This window comes from Loxodonta africana, chromosome 4, assembly GCF_030014295.1.
Source record: "Loxodonta africana isolate mLoxAfr1 chromosome 4, mLoxAfr1.hap2, whole genome shotgun sequence".
In the NCBI taxonomy this organism is placed as follows: Eukaryota; Metazoa; Chordata; class Mammalia; order Proboscidea; family Elephantidae; genus Loxodonta; species Loxodonta africana.
The window spans coordinates 86,212,005-86,232,796 of record NC_087345.1 but is presented as its reverse complement, the minus strand read 5'-3'; the positions used below and the strand labels follow the sequence as shown (position 1 = coordinate 86,232,796).

Here is a 20,792-nt window from a genome sequence, read left to right as displayed (position 1 = left end):
ACAGAATGTGAAACATTAAAGATTATGATGGAATAATAAGACAAACCAGTGAGTAATTAAAATTTTTCTATTTTTTAAATAATTGGTTTACTTACATTGTCTTGTAGCGATTGTATTTAGTGTTTTCATATTATCTTGGCAATTAGACTCATAAATCTTAGGGTTAAATATTTAAATATATTATGTTTAATAAGACAACCAATTTCTCATATCCTGAAAGAGTAATGAGTTGTTACTTCAGGCTTCTAAGTTTGACTTTTACTTTTTGGTAAGATTAAAGTAATCCTTTTCTGTTTCTAGGAGATAGATTAATAAATATCTGAGTGAAAAGAAAGGGCTATGCAATTCTTAAGACTGTTTCAACAAAATTGTCATGAGAGTTTGCATAAATAGGACATAAAATGAGAATTATTTTATTCATTGTCTCCCAAAGATGTGCTTTATTGTGTGAAGATTTTCTATCTGCTACTGTATTTTTAACATAAAAGAGCCAATAAATATGTATTAAAAGAAAGCCAACAAGAACTTAAAAATAAAAAATTTGCATGGATTATATAGGGTATTTTAGGATATTGGCAATGACGATGCTGATCATGATGAATTATATCTTTCATCTCTTCCCTTTAATATTATTTTTGTCTAAATATGTTTAAAAGAAGGAAAATTTTAAAAATTTAAGACAGAGAAATGAACAACCACACAGTGGTCACAGAGTTTGTCCTCCTAGGCCTTTCTGATGACCTTGACCTTCAGACTGTGATCTTCCTCTTTCTATTTATCACATGTGTGTTAAGCATCACTAGAAACCTGACTCTCATCACCCTAACCTTCGTGGACTCCCATCTACAGACACCTATGTATTTCTTCCTGCGGAACTTCTCCCTCCTAGAAATCTCCTTTACAACCTTATGCATTCCTAGATTTCTGGGTGGAATTTTCACCAGGGATAAGACCATTTCCCATAACAACTGTGCAGCTCAACTCTTCTTCTTTATTTTCATGGGGGTGACAGAATTTTACATTCTGACGGCCATGTCCTATGACCGCTGTGTGGCCATCTGCAAGCCCCTGCATTACACAAGCATCATGAACAGGAAATTCTGCTCCCTGCTTGTGTTATGTGCGTGGCTGGGAGAGTTTCTGACCGGTTTTCCACCCCTAATGCTCCTCCTCCAGCTGGGTTACTGTGCTTCCAATGTCATTGATCACTTTGCCTGTGACTATTTTCCCCTCTTACAGCTATCTTGCTCAGATACATGCCTCCTAGAAGTAATTGGTTTTTACTTTGCTTTGGTTATTTTGCTACTCACTTTGGCATTAGTGATTTTGTCGTACATGTACATCATCAGGACTGTTCTGAGAATCCCGTCTTCCAGTCAGAGAAAAAAAGCTTTCTCCACTTGTTCCTCTCACATGACTGTCATTTCCATCTCTTATGGAAGCTGCGTCTTCATGTATGCCAATCCCTCTGCAAAAGAAAAGGCATCATTGACCAAAGAAGTCGCTATTCTCAACTCTGTTGCCCCCATGCTGAACCCCTTCATTTATTCCCTGAGGAACCAGCAAGTAAAACAAGTCTTTAAAGGCTTGCTCCAAAATGTAGTTTTTTCTACAAATTGGGAGTTTTTTTTCTTTTTTAGCAAAAATACAGACATATGTGGTTGATATGAGTCAGAATCCACTCTACACCAACAGTTTTTTTTTTGGCAGGGGGGCAGGAGGGAGTATAAGGAACAATTAAATATAAACCTAAAATTCAGAGATGTTTGTAGAGGTATGCTTGTTCTTTTAGAGTCTCTTCACCTGTCACATCATTTGACCTGATATTTTGCAAATCCCTCACTTTCATCTCTGTGCCTGAGTTTCTCCAATGCAGTGTCTATTGACATATTTTAAAATATAGTAAAGTTTATTTCTCCTACTGAATTTTCTGAAAACCTTACATTTTCCTTGAAGGCACACTGTAGTTAAGATGGAGTAAAATTGTTTTAATTCTATTTATTTTCTCAGCTCTTAAAAGACGCAGTTATTATTGCTCTGTATTTCAAATGTAGTGTTTCAAATGTGTGTAATTTCTTGTGTATTTTCAAGATGAATATTGATAATGTTCTCAGTAGTGTTTATAGAATTTCCATGCTCTGAGTCATTGTTCATTAAATTCAGTTTAATATATACTATCATTTTGTACTTCGAATACAGAGCTTTATACTTTGTGAAATTTAATGTATATTTTCTGGATAATATTGATCATGATATTAAGTAATTTTTATATTTTCATGTTTTTTATCACTTCTTAGAAGATATTCATATTTTTCTAAAACATGCAAAGTAAATGCCCTAAAACTGAAACACATTTCACTTCTATTTTTTCTGTAAATTATAAAAGTTCCACATCGCAAAATACAAAAATAAATTTAGGCTCCACTATGTTTATTTTAATTGTATGGTAACTGTTGTAATAATGATTCATCTGGTTTAAAATATAAAACAGTAACTAATGGTATAAAAAAAAAATGGCTATAGTTTAGAAGAATTTCAATTTCAAATTTTCTTTTTCTTTTCTTGTTCTCCCAAATTATGTTGATTAGATAATTTCGTTTAACAGGCTTCATTGCTAAATTACAATTAAATTTATACTTACAAAATGAAATATAAAAAAAAAGTTGAAGTACTTGTCAAATCATGAAAAGTGTTGTTATGCTGATTTTTAGTATAATTCAAATAGGTTTTGGTCTTTATATGGATCTATATGCTTTCAAGATCTGGCATAGAATGCATTCCAATGTGAGAAATGAACATGGTGACTTCTCTCAGAGGAATTTAAACTCTGTAAGAGTCTTGTTGATACCTTACATTTGTCTGTGATTTAAATAGTCTCAGAGATCTTTTACATATCGCTTTTATTCATGTATTTATTCACCTCTTTATTCACAAATTTCAGTATCTACTTAGGAAATGATTCAGTGCTAGAAAGGAGCGGCTTTTGTGCTTGTTCATATCCAGTGTAAGGAAAAAAAGAAGTAAATAGATGATTATAATCCAACCGTATATAAATTCTATAATATCTCTATGAAGAATACACTGTACAGGCACATGAAGATATTAAGGTTATAAATATAATAGGCTTGTCCACATCATTCAGAATTTCCAAAAAACATTACAGCCATAAGGCAGGCACATTCCTTGTTATTTTTATGTATTATATTAGGATTACAGTTATGAGAGAGACAGCAGATACAGAGAAATATTTGCTACGTTGCAAAGCCTCAGTTAAATAGACATTCCATTAATAACTAACATTTAGTTAATACTTAAAAATATTATACATATTACCAAGTATAAAACCTTAATTATTTTTGCACACTTTTTTTTATGACATAGTGGGTCTCTTGGGTGGTACAAACTGTTAACACTGCACTCAACAGCTAAACAAATGTTGGAGATTTGAGTCCACCCAAAACTGCTTCAGAAGAAAGGCCTGGCAATCTACTTCCAAAATATAAGCCATTGAAAGCCCTATGAAGCACATTTCGATTCTTAGGCGCGTGGGGTTGTCATTGACTGAACGGCAACAGTATTGGCTTTTTTTTTTTTTTTTTTTAATGACATATGTAGTAATTACTCTACGTGACTATGCTTTATGTTTTTGAACTTGACTGGCATGCTGGAACAATAGCTGCCATTCTGAGCAAACTAAGTAAATGACAGTTTTTGCAATGATAGACAAAAAGAAAAATACTTAGCCATGTATGTAGATCTGGGGTTCTATCTGAAATTGAGTTAAATTTGACTGATTCATAATTATAATTATTTAACACATTATAAACAATAAGATACATTTTTTTTCTGGTTAAATAAATAGAGAATGACTGTTATTGAAGTACTGAGTTATGATACCTGACTTTCAACTTACCATCAGTAAGAATTAAAGATAATTAGGCTGGTTAGCTTTTCAAACTTCAGTATCCTCATTTTTAAAATAAAGATGAAAATACTTTAGTTTTTATGTCATACGCTTAGTGTGAGATCAAATTATAAAAGATATACATAGATTAATTTTTTAAAGTAAGAGCTGTTATTCAAATGTAACACTAGTGTTTGAGAATCCAACAGTATGAAGGGCTTTGGTTTTGCTCCAAGTCTATGACTTTGTTTCTAAGGAGCTTTGGACTACTGCCTTCCTGAACAGGCAGATGCAGACCCCTGTGTAATGTAAAGCAGTCGTGGATCAAATTGCCAACGGAATTTTTAAATAAACATTAACAGTAAGGAGTATACAGTGTATAGGGGTATACAGTGCTAACTGAATGTATGTTCAAACAGTTTCTCTCCTTCCTCACTTATTTGGGTGGAGACCAGTATAAATTCATATAAAGAATCAAGACCGGATGGACTAACCATTGTTATGCTTGTTTCACTCTCACGGTGCAGGTGTTTCACCTCAAAAAGGTGAGTTATTTCTGTGATAAGAACCTCAGCTGTTAGAATAGCCTCTGTGTTCTTGAGCATTATTTTAGATGTGTGAGCATTTGATATTTTACTACATATAGAGTAAAAAAAAAAAAAAACATAGAGTACTCAGGAAAAATGGCTGGCAAGAAAAATACTTATTAACTGTTATCCACAAGTATTATTTTGTAAATATCAAAAGGCTTATTATATACACAGCAAAAACTATCATTGAAAATGGTAATTATCCTCTCAGCAATTAAAACTCTTCTTCAGCGTCCCTCTTGCCCTGGCTTGGGAACGGCTAAGTTTTTATTTTCCTTAGAGTGATCTATGCTGTATCCTATACTTGTCTATTCATTCAGTTAGATTAATGTATCCTTTATTCATAACAGAATTTTTTATAGATTCTTTTTTTTTAAAGATGCCAAATTTCTTACAGGACACTAAAAACTGCCATTGCTCCTACTTTTATACCTATTAAGTGCTGAGACACTATCTGAAAGTTAAGCATAGACATGCTACAGTTAAAAAAAATTAAAAATCCTGAATACATGCTTCATATAATTAGGAAATTATAATAACTATTATAAATTATTTTTACATTTTTACTCTGTGAATGCCTAAGGAAATAACTCTTTTGAGTATTCCAGTTTACAGAGCTTATGATACATAGAAAGCATAGCTTTCTTAGATCTTTTGACTAATTAATCCATCACTCAGTTTTATAAGACTGTAGACATTTATTCAGTCACTGGGTCAACATGCATTTATTAAATCGCAACTTTGTTTTAGTGATAGTCCTAGGTAATGGTGATGATTCAAAACTACATCACTATATTTCCTAAAGGAGCTTCAATTCTAATCAGGATTATTATCACCCAAAATAAAAAATTATGTTGAGTTCTACTACAGAAGTATTTGTTACTATAGTGTGTATGTCCATCACCCATTTGTCAATTTGTTGTACCATGGTGGCTTGCATATTGCTATGATGCTAGAAGGCATGCTACCCATAATTCAAATAACAGCAGGACAGGTTTTAGTAGAGCTTCCAAGCTAAGGCAGACTAGGAAAAAAGGTCTTGTAATCTACTTCCAAAAATTAGCCATTAAAAATCTAAAGAATCCCATCAGGATATGGTCCCATATACTGCTGGAAGATCAGCACCCTAGATTGGAATGTAACAATGGACTCAGGCATGCTGGTGATCATGAACGTGGTACGGACTGATCAGTATTTTGTACATCAGTTCCCTGTGATTCGGAGCCAACTCAAACACAAGTAATAACGTAGTGAGTGTGTATGGATTGACTCACTGAAACTAGAAATCATAAAGGTTTCTCAGAGAAAGTGATATTTAATTTAAAACATAAAGGATAATAAAGAGGAACAATTTTTCAAAAATATGGTTGAGATGTTGTCTTGGAAGATTTTATCTTAAGAATAAATAATGGTCAGGTTTGTCATACACAAACTCGTTTAGATTATTGCAAGGCAATCATGGCAAGGCATGCAAGTAAGACCTCAAGACATTCATTTAGCATTGGAGAGTTAGAATTAACAATTATAATGTTAGTTTACATGTTAGAGTTTAAATCTTTAGACTTCAGGCTTTAACCTTTAAGAGTAAATGTTTCTTCAGGCTTTTATGAGTGGTCAGTTTTAGGGAGCAGTATCTCAGCAGACTTCTATGTATTCTGATGGAAAGTTAAATTGTTTTACTTTTGTCTTCTCTGAAAATGAGCAGAAATCTATGGGTTTATATAAACTTTGCGCCGTTGTGTTCAACTGTAATTGCTATGTTTTATTGCCAGCTTAAGAATTGTTGTATGACATATTTATGTTTTCTTCATTTATATTATATCTTATTGCCAATTAGGGAATTGTTGTATGATGTATTTGCATATTTTTCCAGGCCAAGTTAATTAACTCAAAATTATGGGAATTGTTTAGTGACATATTTATGTTTTGTTAATTTATAGAGACTTGATTACTGTTACATTCCATTATCCCAGAGTGAAAGTGCACACCCTAACTTGCTGTTGTTGTTGTTAGGTGCCATCAAGTTGGTTCCAACTCATAGTGACCTTATGCACAACAGAACGAAACACTGCCTGGTCCAGCACCATCCTTACAATCATTGTTATGCTTGAGCTCATTTTTGCAGCCACTCTGTCAATCCACCTCATTGAGGGTCTTCCTCTTCTCTGCTGTCCCTGTACTTTGCCAAGCATGATGTCCTTCTCCAGGGACTGATCGCTCCTGACAACATGTCCAAAGTATGTAAGACACGATCTTGCCATCCTTGCTTCTAAGGAGCATTCTGGTTGTACCTCTTCTAAGACAGATTTGTTCATTCTTTTGGCTGTCCATGGTATATTCAATATTCTTCACCAACACCACAATTCAAAGGCATCAATTCTTCTTCGGTCTTCCTTATTCATTGTCCAGCTTTCACACGTATATGATGCGATTGAAAATACCTTGGCTTGGGTCAGGCACACCTTAGTCTTCAGGGTGACTCCTTTGCTCTTCAACATTTTAAAGAGGTCCTTTGCAGCAGATTTACCCAATGCAATGCGTCTTTTGATTTCTTGACTGCTGCTTCCATAGTTTTTGACTGTGGATCCAAGTAAAATGAAATCCTTGACAATTTCAATCTTTTCTCCGTTTATCATGATGTTGCTCATTGGCCCAGTTGTGAGGATTTTTGTTTTCTTTATGTTGAGATGCAATCCATACTGATCCAATGTATCTCTTCCTACGAAATTTCTCTTTTTTGGAAATCTTAACCAATCTCTATTCCTAGATTCTTGACAACCATTGTGACTAAAAACAAAATCGTTTCCTACAATGATTGTATATCTCAACTATTCTTTTTTCTTTTGTTAGGAGTTACAGAGTTTTACCTTCTGGCTGCCGTGTCCTATGACCGTTATGCAGCCATCTGCAAACCCCTGCGTTACTCCATCATTATGAGAAGCAAAGTGTGCTACCAACTTGTACTCAGTTCATGGACTGCTGGCTTTTCTGAATACCTTTCCACCATTGGTCTTGGGACTAAAACTGGAATTTTGTGCTTCCAAAGTAATTGATCATTTCATGTGTGACACTTCTCCTATCTTGCAGATTTCTTGCACAGACACACTTCCTAGAAATGATTTTGTTTGTTTTCACAGTTGTAACACTTGTTGTAATTTTTTCCTATACATATATAGTTAAGACCATTCTAAAAATCCCCTCTGCTCAGAAAAGAACAAAAGCTTTTTCCACTTGTTCTTCCCACATGATTGTAGTCTCCCTTACTTATGGTAGCTGTATCATCTTTATTTACATGAAGCCATCAGCAAAAGAAAGGGTGGCTTTACCCAAAGGTGTAGCTGTTTCTATACCTCAGCTGCTCCTTTACTCAATCCCTTCATCTTAGGAACCAACAAGTGAAACAAGCTTTCAAGGATACACTAAAAAAAGTTTTCATTTTTTTTTAAAATAAGGAAAAAAATTAAAATCTTGAGACAGAAACGATGAATATATTTTTTGTTCCTTTTTTCATGTTTACTTAATTTATCCATTCACTATGTTAAGTTTCTTATAGCACTTAAACAAATCTGTCAGCACACTACGCTTTCCTGCTTTATCTTTCACGCTTCTTGCAGTGTTATAGTAAGAGTTCTGTCTTCCAATTTTCACAGATTTTTAAATTTCTTTTAATTCCAAAGACATAGAACTTTGTGTCATAAAAAAAAAAAATAGTTATAAGTTTGTCACATACAAATTTGTCTGGATAAGTGTAATTAGTTTATGTGTATTTCTTATAGGTGTACTTTGTCTTATATACTACACTTGTTATAATTTTTTTCTTCTTCAGGATGATACAGCTTACTATGGGAGAGACAAACAAAGAAACAGTTATCAAAGAGTATGATTTCTCTTATGGCAAAGCTCTGCACAAAATTGTGTTCTCATAGTAATGAAGGTTTAATTATTTCAGTGTATGAGAAATGCAGTTCAAAAAAGGGTAATTCTTATGACAGTTATGATATATACGAAAAAAGAGTAAAATGAAGTTAGAGGCATGTGTATAACAACACGCACAATGTTTGAGGCACCAGTTCATAGTTCAAGTGTCACTAGCTTGATAAAGGAATGTAGGCTTTTGAGCCAGTCAACCAGATATAAATCCAGGATAACATGTGAGCCTGGTCAAATTCTAAAACTCTGTTGCTAAGTTTCTCCATTTATGAAATAGATACAATAATAGTTATTACTTGATATTTACTTTGAGAATGAAAAGAAGCAGTATGTATAAAGCAATATTTAGATCAAAACCTGGCCCATAGTTAGTTATCAACAAGTGTTAGCTCCCCTTGGAGGGAAACTTGCCTCACTCGGGACAGTATGTAACAAGGGAAGAAAAAGAGGCAGCTTCAAATCATAAAAAGTTTTTATGACCTAAAATGTAGTAGGACTTAATCTGATTGGTCTGTAGATCTGAAAATTTAGTGTGAGTAGATTACTGAGAAAAAAATTCCATGTGTCTTGTACCTAAAATAACTCTTTAAATCACATGAAATAGTCTAGAAACTTAGACTATAGATGATTCCGAGGCTGATGTTTCACATGAGGGTTTTCTTTTTCTATCTAAGCATCAATGTGATCAAATTTTTATTTTATAAAGACTGACCTGTTAAATGTGCTAAGAATGTTTTTTATAATGTTTGGAGTTAGGAAGACAGGGGAGACGATCAACACTTTAAGCTAAAAGAGATATTTTTTAAAGGTTCAAAAACACAATAGTGGCAGTGGATTGCAGGGTCAGGGAGTAGACTCCAGAGATGTTTAGCGGAATGAACTGAGGTTAAACTGTTGAACACTTGCATGTCCGGGATAAGAAAAAGAAAATTATTTAAAAAAAAAAATTCTTCTTGCTACTGTCCACTCTGGGCACAAGCACCGAAATACCTAATGCATTTTAAAAAAAGTTTTCTTAATATCTGTCGGATCAAAAAAATCACCTACAAAACATATGGGGTTCTATATTGGATATAATTTTCCATCAGAGACATGTAAGTGAAGAATTTACTGGGGTGATTGATGGCTGTTATGGATTAAATTGTGTCCCCCCACCCAAAATGTGTGTCAGCTTGGCTAGTTCATGATAGCCAGTGTTATATGATTGTCCAACATTTTGTCATCTGATGCAATTTTCCTATGTGTAGTAAATCCTGCCACTATGATGTTAATGAGGCAGGATTAGATTAAAAAAAGGATTAGATGCAGTTACATAAATGAGGTAGGCTCAATCTACAGGATTAGATAGTACATCGAGTCAATCTCTTTGGAGATATAAAAAAGAGAAGCAAACAGAGAGACAGGGGGACCCCATACCACCAAGAAAAACCACCAAGAGCACATCCTTTGGACCTGGAGTCCCTAAACTGAGAAGCTCCTCAACCAGGGGAAAATCGATGACAAGCACCTTCCTGCAGAGCCAATAGAGAAAGAAATCCTTCCCCTGGAAGTGGCATCCTGAATTAGGACTTCTAGACCCCTAGACTGTGAGAGAATAAATTTCTCTTTGTTAAAGCCATCCATATGTGGTATTTCTGTTACAGCAACACTAGGTAACTAAGACAAAGGCATATCTAATATTTATGTGGCCTTGAATAGAAATCATTTAGATTTCATTTGTGTTTAAATTTGCTTTACAATCTTTCAAAGTAACAATTTTTAGTCATCTTTTGGAAACCCTGGTGGGGTAGTGGTTAAGTGCCATGGCTGCTAAACAAGAGGTCGGCAGTTCGAATCCTCCAGATGCTCTTTGGAAACTCTATCGGGCAGTTCTACTCTGTCCTATAGGGTCGCTATGAGTCGGAATCGACTTGACAGCAGTGGGTTTGGTTTTGGTTTGGGTGGACTTTTCCTGGGAAGAAAGAAGGGTGTTAGTTTATGTGATTATATTCAAGGGCCTGAGAGCTTTCATCCACACGTTTTTTTTTTTTTTTTTCAATATACTTTTTAAAAATCACTCAAGACTTAATCAGGTAAATGATGGTCAAATATTTTTTCCATTCTATCGATTACATTTTCGTTTTCTTGGGAGTGTTCTTTAATGCAGAAAAACCTTACATGAAATGGAGAAAAAAAAATACTTGCTTTTAACATACAAATATGTAATTTGTATGACAATTTTTTTTACAAAGAATGAGCAGGATCAAGATACATTGAATATCATTGAAATTAAGACATCATTCATCTGAATGAGTTGGTTTTACATTAAGATGCTAACTGTAATCCACAAGAAATCATTAAGAAAACAACTTGAAACGTATGCTGTAAAAGATACAACAGATAAATTTAAAGGTACACTAGGATGAACCAACTTAACACAAAGAAGCCAGCAATCCAGGAGTAGGCTAACATAAACATATTTAAAAAAAAAAAAACGGAAGACATAAGTCTTACTTTATTAGTAATTACATTTAAACAGTGAAACAAGCCAATTGAAAGGCAGAGATTGGAAACAGCCTAAAAAAAGAACATGACCCAAATACATGTCTGTCTATTATAGACACTATTTAGATTAAAAGACACAAATAGATTGAAAATAAAGGATGTAAAAGATATGCCATGTATTCTGGATTGAAAGTGTCTCCAAAAAATATATGTTGAAGTGCCAAAACTTGTGTCTGGGAATTGTGGCCTTGTCTGGGAAAATAGTGCAATTCTTTGAAGATAAAAGAAAAACCATTGCCATTCTGTTGATTATAACTAATAGTGACCATATAGGACCGAGTAGAACTGCTCCATAGGGTTTCCAAAGAGCAGCTGGAGATATTATCACTTAAGCCATAACAGAGTAGAATAAGCCTTCTTCCATTCTGAATGGTATCTTAAAGGGAGATGGAAAGAAACACACAGAGTAAGACAGATGCCAGGTGATAATGGAGGCAGACACATCTATAAGCATCCATAAGAATTGCAAAGGGCTACAAAAGCTACAAGGAGCCTTGATGGCACAGTAGTTAAGAGTTCAGCGGCTAACCAAAATGTCAGCAGTTGGAATCCACCAGCCGCTCTTTGAAAACCCTATGAGGAAGTTCTCCTCTATTCTATAGGGTTGCTATGAGTTGGTATTCACTCAATAGCAACAGGTTTCTTTCTTTCTTTTTTTTTTACTGTAAGAAGCTGAAAGAGACAGGAAGGACCTTTCCCTAGAACAAACAGAGAGAGAGCTCATAGGCCCATCAATGAACTTGGACCTCTAGTCTTCAGAACTGAGACAATAAATTCCCTTCTTCAAAGCCATTAACTTTGTGGTATTTTGTTATGGCAGCACTAGGAAACTAATACACCATGCAAGCAGTAACCAAAAAAAAAAAAAAAAGATCTGGGTTCTCTATTATAATATTTGACATATTAGACTTTAAGACAAAAAAGTTACAAACCAAAACACAGTGCCATCAAAGTTACAAGATACAAATAATATTTTATAATTATAAAGTGTCAATCTATTGGGTAGAATAAACAATTATAAACATGTATTCACCTAACAAGATTTCACAATAATAGTTGTTTTTGTTGTTATGTGCTGTCGAGTCAGTTCTGACTCATAGCAACCCTATGCACGACAGAACGAAACACTGCCCGGTCCTACGCCATCTTACAATTGTTATAATGATTGAGCTCACTGTTGCTATGATTGAGCTCATTGTTGCAGCCGCTGTGTCAATCCACCTCTTTGAGAGTCTTCCTCTTACCCACTGACTCTGTACTCTGCCAAGCATGATGTCCTTCTCCAGGGACTGATCCCTCCTGACAACATGTCCAACGTACATAAGATGCAATCTCGCCATCCTTGCCTCTAAGGAACATTTTGGTTGTACTTCCAAAACAAATTTGTTCATTCTTTTGGCTGTCCATGGTATATTCAATATTCTTCACCCACACCACATTTTAAAGGCATCAATTCTTGTTCAGTCTTCCTTATTCATTGTCCAGCTTTCACACTCATATGATGCAATTGAAAATACCATGGCTTGGGTCAGGCACACCTTAGTCTTCAAGGTGATGTCTTTGCTTTTCAACACTTTAAAGAGGCCCTTTGCAGCAGATTTGCCCAATGCAATGCGTCTTTTGATTTCTTGACTGCTGGTTCCATAGTTTTTGACTGTGGATCCAAGTAAAATGAAATCCTTGACAATTTCAATCTTTTCTCCACTTATCGTAATGTGACTTACTGGTCCAGTTGTGAGAACTTTTGTTTTCTTTATGTTGAGGTGCAATCCATACTGAGGACTGTGGTCTTTGATCTTCATTAGTAAGTGTTTCAAGTCTTTTTCAGTTTCAGCGAGCAAGGTTGTGTCATCTGCATAACACAGGTTGTTAATGAGTCCTCCTCCAATCCTGATGTCCCGTTCTTCTTCATACAGCCCAGCTTCTCTTACTATTTGCTCGGCATACAGATTGAATAGGTATGGTGAAAGAATACAACCTTGGTGCACACCTTTCCTGACTTTAAACCAATCAGTATCCCCTTGTTCTGTCCAAAAAACTGCCTCTTGATCTATGTAAAGTTTCCTCATGAGCACAATTAAGTGTTCTGGAATTCTCATTCTTTGCAATGGTATCCATAATTGGTTATGATCTACACAGTTGAATGCCTTTGCATAGTCAATAAAACACAGGTAAACATCCTTCTGGTATTCTCTGCTTTCAGCCAGGATCCATTTGACATCAGCAATGATATCTCTGGTTCCACATCCTCTTCTGGAGCTGGCCTGAATTTCTGGCAGTTCCCTGTTGATATACTGCTGCAGCTGTTTTTGAATGATCTTCAGCAAAATTTTGCTTGCGTGTGATATTAATGGAACTGTTCTATAATTTCCACATTTGGTTGGATCACCTTTCTTGGGAATAGGCATAAATATGGGTGTCTTCCAGTCAATTGGTCAGGAAGCTGTCTCCCATATTTCAGCTGAGCTTCCAGGCTAAGACAGACTAGGAAGAAGGACCTGGCAGTCTACTTCTGAAAAACACTAGCCAGTGAAAATCTTATGAATAGCAGTGGAACATTGCCTGATATAGTGCCAGAAGATGAGTCCCCCAGGTTGGAAGGCACTCAAAGGATGACTGGGGAAGAGCTATCTCCTCAAAGTAGGTTCTACCTTAATGATATGGATGTAATAAAGCTTTTAGGACCTTCATTTGCTGATATAGCACTACTCAAAATGAGGAGGCACAGCTGCAAACATCCATTAATAATCGGAACCTGGAATGTACAAAGTATGAATCTAGGAAAATTGGAAATCGTCACAAATGAAATGGAATGCATAAACATCAATATCCTAGCCATTAAAAAAAAAAAAAAAGCCATTAGTGAGCTGAAATGGACTGTATTGGCCATTTTGAATTAAACAATAATAGAGACTTCAATAACTCATTTTCAGTAATGGATATAAAACTAGGCAGTATACATGGGGATTCTGAAGAATGATCATATACCGGGCTATAAAACAAACCTAAATAAATACAAAATAATTGAAATAATACAAAATATGTCCTTTGACCAAAATACAATTAAAATAGAAATCAACAATAGAAGAAAATGTAAGAAAATCACAAATATATGGAAATTAAACAGTACACTCCTAAATAACCAATAAGCCAAAGAATAAATCACGAGGGGAATTTAAAAATAATATTTTTAGATAAAAGAAAGTGAAAAGCAGCATGCTAAGACATACAGATTGCAGCTTTAGAATTGTTTATAGAGAAATTAATAGCTGCAAATATGTATATTAAGAAGGAAGACAGATCTCAAATAAAAAAACAAATGTTTTACCTTTGGAAACAAGAAGAGTAAAATGACAAAACAAACAAAAAAAGAGAGTACATATTATGTGATTTTGGTTATATGAAATTCTAATAAATGAAAACTAATTGTAGATCCATTGTTGCCTATATGAATACAGATGTAGATGTTAATATTGATGTAGATATAGATATAAATACTTGATTTAATAACAATTTTTTTTTTTTGGTGAAACCAAAAGGTTCACTAATGAGAGGACAGTACAAGAGTTTCAAATCTTTGATTAATTAAAAAATACTTATTAAGTATAAAGTGTGTTACCTTTACCAGCCACTAGAGATATAAATATAAAACAACCAAGGCCTATAGAAATAAGTTTATGTGCAAATAATTTCGGTGGAGTAAGACAAGAGGACAAAGTTTTGGAAGAGCAAAGAGGAGATAGAACCTAATCTTGGCTTTACACAAAGTGATGATTTTGAGGATTTTATTAAATTTAGGCCACGCCTTAAAGGAAAGTATGGGTGTGTGTGTATTTGTGTGCATTCGTGCATGTCTGAAAATGCCTAGTATTATAGGAATTAATGAAAGACTTGATGATGTTAGAGCAAATGTGCAGGGCCTAGGTTCTGGGTTGCCCAGGGTTAGTTTAAGAACAACAGAAAGGAGAAATAACTGATCCCCAGCACTTGTCCAAAATAATCTTCTACAATAACGGAAATGTTATATAATCTGTGCTGCCTGATACATTAGCCACTAGCCACATGTGGCTACTGATCATTTTGGATACGGCTAGTGTGACTGAGGAACTGAACTTCTATTTTATTTCATTTATATTTAAATTTAAATAACAGCAAAAGTAACTTACTCCTGAGCAATGCTGATACTTGGTTATTAATTCAAATTCAAATATTATTACTGCTTTAAAAACGAAGAACAGGGCATTATGGAAACACGTAAGAGTTTGAGAGAATCAGAGAAGACTTCTCCAAGAGAGTACAATTAAAGAAGAAATGAATTGAGGTGCCAGAGAAACCACTTCTAGCAGGCAGAAGAACACACGTGAATGTCCTGAAGGAGAATAGAAAGTGTCAGAATGTTAAAACAAAGAAACAAACAACAAATAATGAACACCTCAGAATGGCAAAAGTGAGGGACATGGAATGCAGTGAGTCTGAAAGGGTCAAATATTATAAGGCCTTGAAGGTGTTAAAATTAGATAATTAAGTACTTCATAATGAGGGCACTAAGGACCCAGTTTGTTTGTTTGTTTGTTCCTGAAAAGTGAGATATTTACAAACTATATGCATCATTCTAGTTTGTAGTATGAATTGTAAAGGTAAGATTAAGAAAGGTGATTTTTAAGGATGATATACGTTTGTCTCCTCATGGAGATAAAGATAATCCCTAGGCTATTAGATTCATTCTTAGGCCAAGTTGCGTTTCAATAAACTCATCTCTATCTCCAGCTGAAAGATTGCATGTGGGCCTTATTGGTGACAACTCTGGACTAGAGCCATGTCTAATAGAAGATAACATGAAAATGGTGCTCATATTGTCTCTAGCCTAATGGTGTTAGGGCAGTTGTTTACCTGCTGAGAAAATAACAAAATTAGATCTGTATCTCACATAAACAAGAATGAATTCTAGATGGATTAAAGATGTCAATGTAAAAAGCAAACTCATGGAAGTATTAAATATAGAGGAATATTTATATAATTTTGAAGTATATGGGGAAGACCTTACTAGATAGAATATGTCACTAAGAATTCATGTTAGTCTGTACAATCATTTTTTGCAGAACCACATAACAGAAAAGTTAAAAAATAAGGATATGAAACAGACAAGACACACCAAGGGTTTATATTCACGATATAAATAAATTAGAAAACAAACTCAATGGAAAGTGAATAAAATTTATGAATAAGCAATTCAGGGATGAGAAATGAATATATTAAAAATATGTCTTCTCTCTATATCAGAGACTATGAAAATTAAAAAAAGGTAACATTTATACATTAATCACTTGTTATATGCAAACTAGTATGCCAATCTGTTTTATACACTATCTCCTTTAATAGTTACAATAAACATTAAGGTAGGACTGTTAGTCTTCTCATTTTGTGGGTGAAGAGATTGACGCTCAAAAAGGTTCAGTAAAATTTGCAAAGAAATTAGATCTGTTTAACCTCAAAACTCAAGCACTGTGATCATGAAGCTATAGCGTCTTTATCATTAAATAAATTGGGCTATTATTATTTTGTCTCTCTGTAAAATTTGTAAATGACTGATTATACCCAGTGTTGACTTAGATGTGAAGACAAGGGCTCATTCTTATTTGTGGGAACAAAATTGATGTATTAAAATTTAAAACTCACACCTAAGTAACTTTTTTGCGTATGCAAATGATGCATAAGGATGTAGTCATATGGTAAATAAGGGTGTGAAATTGGTAGTAACCTAATCTCTCAATTGCAATCAACAAACTAATTATTAAATTATATACAAGTCATGTGTTGTAGTCTATGCAACTGTTACAAAAGAATATTTCTATCTAAATAACTTGACAAAGAATGATATCCATTATATACTGTTAACTAAAATGAAAATAAAATAGAATATTTTGGGTAGTATAATTGCATTAGCGTCTAAAGAAAGAAATATCTTCAAGTGTGTGATGTGAGTATGTCCCTATGAGAAAATATTGAAATAAATCTGGAAAACAAACTATAAATGCTCAAAAGTGTCAAATTTGAAAATTGGAGTAAAAGTGGAGGATTTGTTAGGAAATGTGGGCCATTCCTACCACTCTATACTACTGTGACACTTGATTCTTATAGCATTAGCATATATTACATTTAAGATAAAAAAATTAAACTCAAGCACTCTTCTGACACTCGAAGATATTAAAATGTCTTCTTTTTTGTGTATTTATTCTTTCTTTATTATGAGGATTGAGATATATAAATGAATAAAAAATAGATATCACTCTCAAAATAAAGTCCACTATGATGTAGTTTGAAGCCTTTGTGGTGCTGTGGTTAAAAGATTGGCTGCTAACCAAAAGGTCAGCAACTCAAGTTCACCAGTGACTCCTTGGAAACCCTGTGGGGCACTTCTACTCTGTCCTATAGGGTTGCTATGAGTTGGAATTGACTCGATGGCAACACGTATATAGTATAGTTTGGCCCTGGGTTTAACCTGTCCCAAATGAACTGAGAATAAATTATTTCTTGAATGTAGACTGAGTACCATGTGCATAATAGGAAAATTTTGCAAAATAAAAGGAAGTTTAGCCAGAAGCAAAGAAGTTTCCTGAATAAACCAAAGGCTTTGAAGACCAGAGTAGTTGGGCCAGGGGTCTGGGGACCATGGTTTCAGGGGACATCTAGGTCAATTGACATAATAAAATCTATTAAGAAAACATTCTATATCCCACTTTGGTGAGTGGCTTCTGGGGTGTTAAACTCCAGCAAGCAGCCATCTAAGGTGCATCAGTTGGTCTTAACTCACCTGGAGCAAAGGAGAATGAAGAACACCAAAGACACAAGGTAATTATGAGCTCAAGAGGCAGAAGGGGCCACATAAATCGGAGACTACATCAGCCTGAGACCAGAAGAACTAGATGGTGCCCAGCAACAACTGATGACTGCCCTGACAGGGAACACAACAAAGAATCCCTGAGGGAGCAGGTGAGCAGTGGGATGCAGACCTCACATTCTCTTAAAAAGATCAGACTTAGTGGTCTGCCTGGGACTAGAAGGACCCTGGAGGACATTGTCCCCAGACCTTCTGTTAGCCCCAAGACTGGAACCATTCCCAAAGCCAACTCTTCAGACAGGGATTGGACTGGACTATAAGAAAGAAAATGATACTGGTGAAGAGTGAGCTTCTTGGCTCAAGTAGACACATTAGGCTATGTGGGAAGTTCCTGTCTGGAGGGGAGATGAGAATTCAGAGGGGGCCAGAAGTTGTATGAATGGACATGGGAATACAGGGTGAAGAGAAGAAGTATTCTGTCTCATTAGGGGGAGAGCAACTAGGAGTACATAGCAAAGCATATATTAATTTTTGTATGAGAGACTGGCTTGATTTGTAAACTTTCACTTAAAGCACAATAAAAAATAAATAAATAAAAGGGAATTTAGTTTGATGGTATAAGCTGATTGGTATGCTTTTATTTCTTTATATTGCTTAACTTTCCAGAAAAGTATATGTCATGATATTATTTATATGTTTGGAGTTTATCTCTCCTTGCACCTTTCCTTTCTTCCTGCTGTTCTCTGAGGAATTTATTCAATGACCAGAGAAGGTAAAAGTATTTTATTGTTGGGTACTATTAAATCTTCCTCTTATCAAGGGAGCTTTGGAATGTTTTCTTTTCCAGTCTTTTGAAGCAGTATTTCCTTGAAATTTACTTAAAGAACTCATAGAATTGCAACAAGTAACTCCTTGTTGGAGTTCACATAGGGAACAATGTGTTTATGTGAAAAGATACCCACTGTCATTGAGTTGCTTCTGGCTTATAGTGACCCTACAGAACAGAGTAGAACTGCCCCATAGGGTTTCCAAGGAGGACCTAGAGGATTCGAACAGCCAACTTTTTGGTTAGTGGCCATAATTCTTAACCACTGCATCACCAGTGCTCCTTTGTAAAAATATAAATTTATTTTTATTTATAAAAGAGGCTGCTAAGAAAGTTATACACAATTCAGCCTCCTTTTTCTCAATGCAAGAGTATTCCTGTGATAAAGGCAATGGTGGGCTAAAAGAAGTGTCCTGAAATGTATTATGAATGAATTACATCTCTTATTTTAAATAAATAAAGAAAAATCCAGGGTAATATTTCTGACTGGAGACATCAAACATCTGAGAAAGTATGCTCCTATACTTAATAAAATTTTTGTATTTTTCACATCCATAATTTGATTTACTTGGAATAAATTACAGAGAAACCCAAATTACCCCTTTAACATATTTAGTATTATTAACTATATGCTGTAATATGTTTCAGTCATTGTTCAAAACAGAAATCCAGTCTTTCCCCTTTGTTCTGCCAATTTTGCTAATATGATACAGTGTGTATACTCCAAAAGAAAGAGAATGATCATTGACAGGAAAAAATAATAAAAAATAGAAAAAAGTAAAAAAAGATTATTAGTTTTTATATTAATCACTTATCAGTAAGAATCATTGCTGAGGATAGTCAAATGAGGACATTGTTCATCATGTTCCCTTCATCAATGCTGTATCACCAGTTCATGCTATAGAAAGAGAATAATAAAATAGATATGGTTAAAAACTTATAGATAGATACAGTTCTTTCAGACAATTGATAAGGACAGAGCAGAGACCAAAATAGATGAAAGTCACTGAGCTTACCTTTTAGCAATTTTTGCTTTCTCTATAGTGAATTCCCTAAAGAAAAATTTGTTTCCTGTAATCATTACGCCATTTAAAAAGGAGGCATTAAAATTCTTGTTTATGAGTTACATTTTTCCTCAGGCAAGTTTAAGGCCAAAAAGAAAAAGTGAATATGGTAAAAAACAAAAAAACAAAAAACTTCTGTATAATAATAGCGATTTTCAATGAAAAAAAGGGAGACAGAAGCACCATGCCATCCCTCTACAGCAAATGCCCAAAAATCTAAGTAAAACAGACACAAATGTCAATCCTAAGTGTCAAATGAGGGATAAAGAACTTGATCAAGCACAGAATGGAATAGGATAGCATCAGCCAAATATCAACTTAGGTAATGAATTCTCAAAGAAGAAGAAAAAAAAAAAAAACTAAAAGATTTACAACGAGAAACCAGGGAGGAAAATTCATAAATGATAATGTCAGAATGATAAAAGAGGGAAAAAATGGTGTAGGTATAGAACTTTCAAATGGAGAGGAAGTCAAGTTGATATTAAGAAACAAAAAACTGGCTTAAATTTACAAAGATGGGGTAAATTTCAGGGTAACCACAAATAAAGCTAAAAAACCTACTCATCAAAATAAAGAAGAAAAACATAAAGTCTCAGTAAACACAAAATCTACAAAAATAAAAGAAATAAAAAAAATCTGCAAACAAAATAAATTCAGCACAGAAGAGTAAACAGAACAACAACAAAAAAAGTCAGCACCACAAAAAAAAGCACTACAAAATAATAGCAATAAACTAATAAACTCACCTTTCAAGAGTCATACTGAAAATAAATGGCTTAAATACACACATAAAGAGACAGAGAGTGACAGACTAAAGAAACAGGACCCATCAATATGATGTTTACAAAAGACACACGTTAGAAACAAAGACAAAAATATATTAAAAATCAAAGGATGAAAAGAATACATCAAGTAAACAGCAACCATAAAAGAGGAGGAGTGGCAATATTAATCTCAGGCCACCAGAGCTCCATAAAAGACAAGGAAGGATGTTAAATAATGATTAAAGGGACAATCCACTATGAGGACACAACCATAATAAATATCTATGCACCCAATGACAGGGCTACAAAATACATAAAACAAATTCTAACAG

General features: G+C 34.4%; 1 protein-coding gene across 1 annotated transcript; it reads left to right on the top strand.

Annotated features, from left to right (window-relative positions):
* Positions 1–565: 565 nt before the first annotated feature.
* On the top strand, positions 566–1,665 carry LOC135231321 (olfactory receptor 6C3-like). The gene has a single exon (XM_064285155.1). The coding sequence runs from the start codon at positions 688–690 to the stop codon at positions 1,663–1,665; it is 978 nt and encodes a 325-aa protein (XP_064141225.1). The 5' UTR covers positions 566–687.
* Positions 1,666–20,792: the final 19,127 nt, after the last annotated feature.

Coding starts and splice junctions, on each gene's coding strand:
- LOC135231321 (XM_064285155.1), top strand. CDS start 688: ATGAACAACCACACAGTGGTCACAGAGTTTGTCCTCCTAGGCCTTTCT.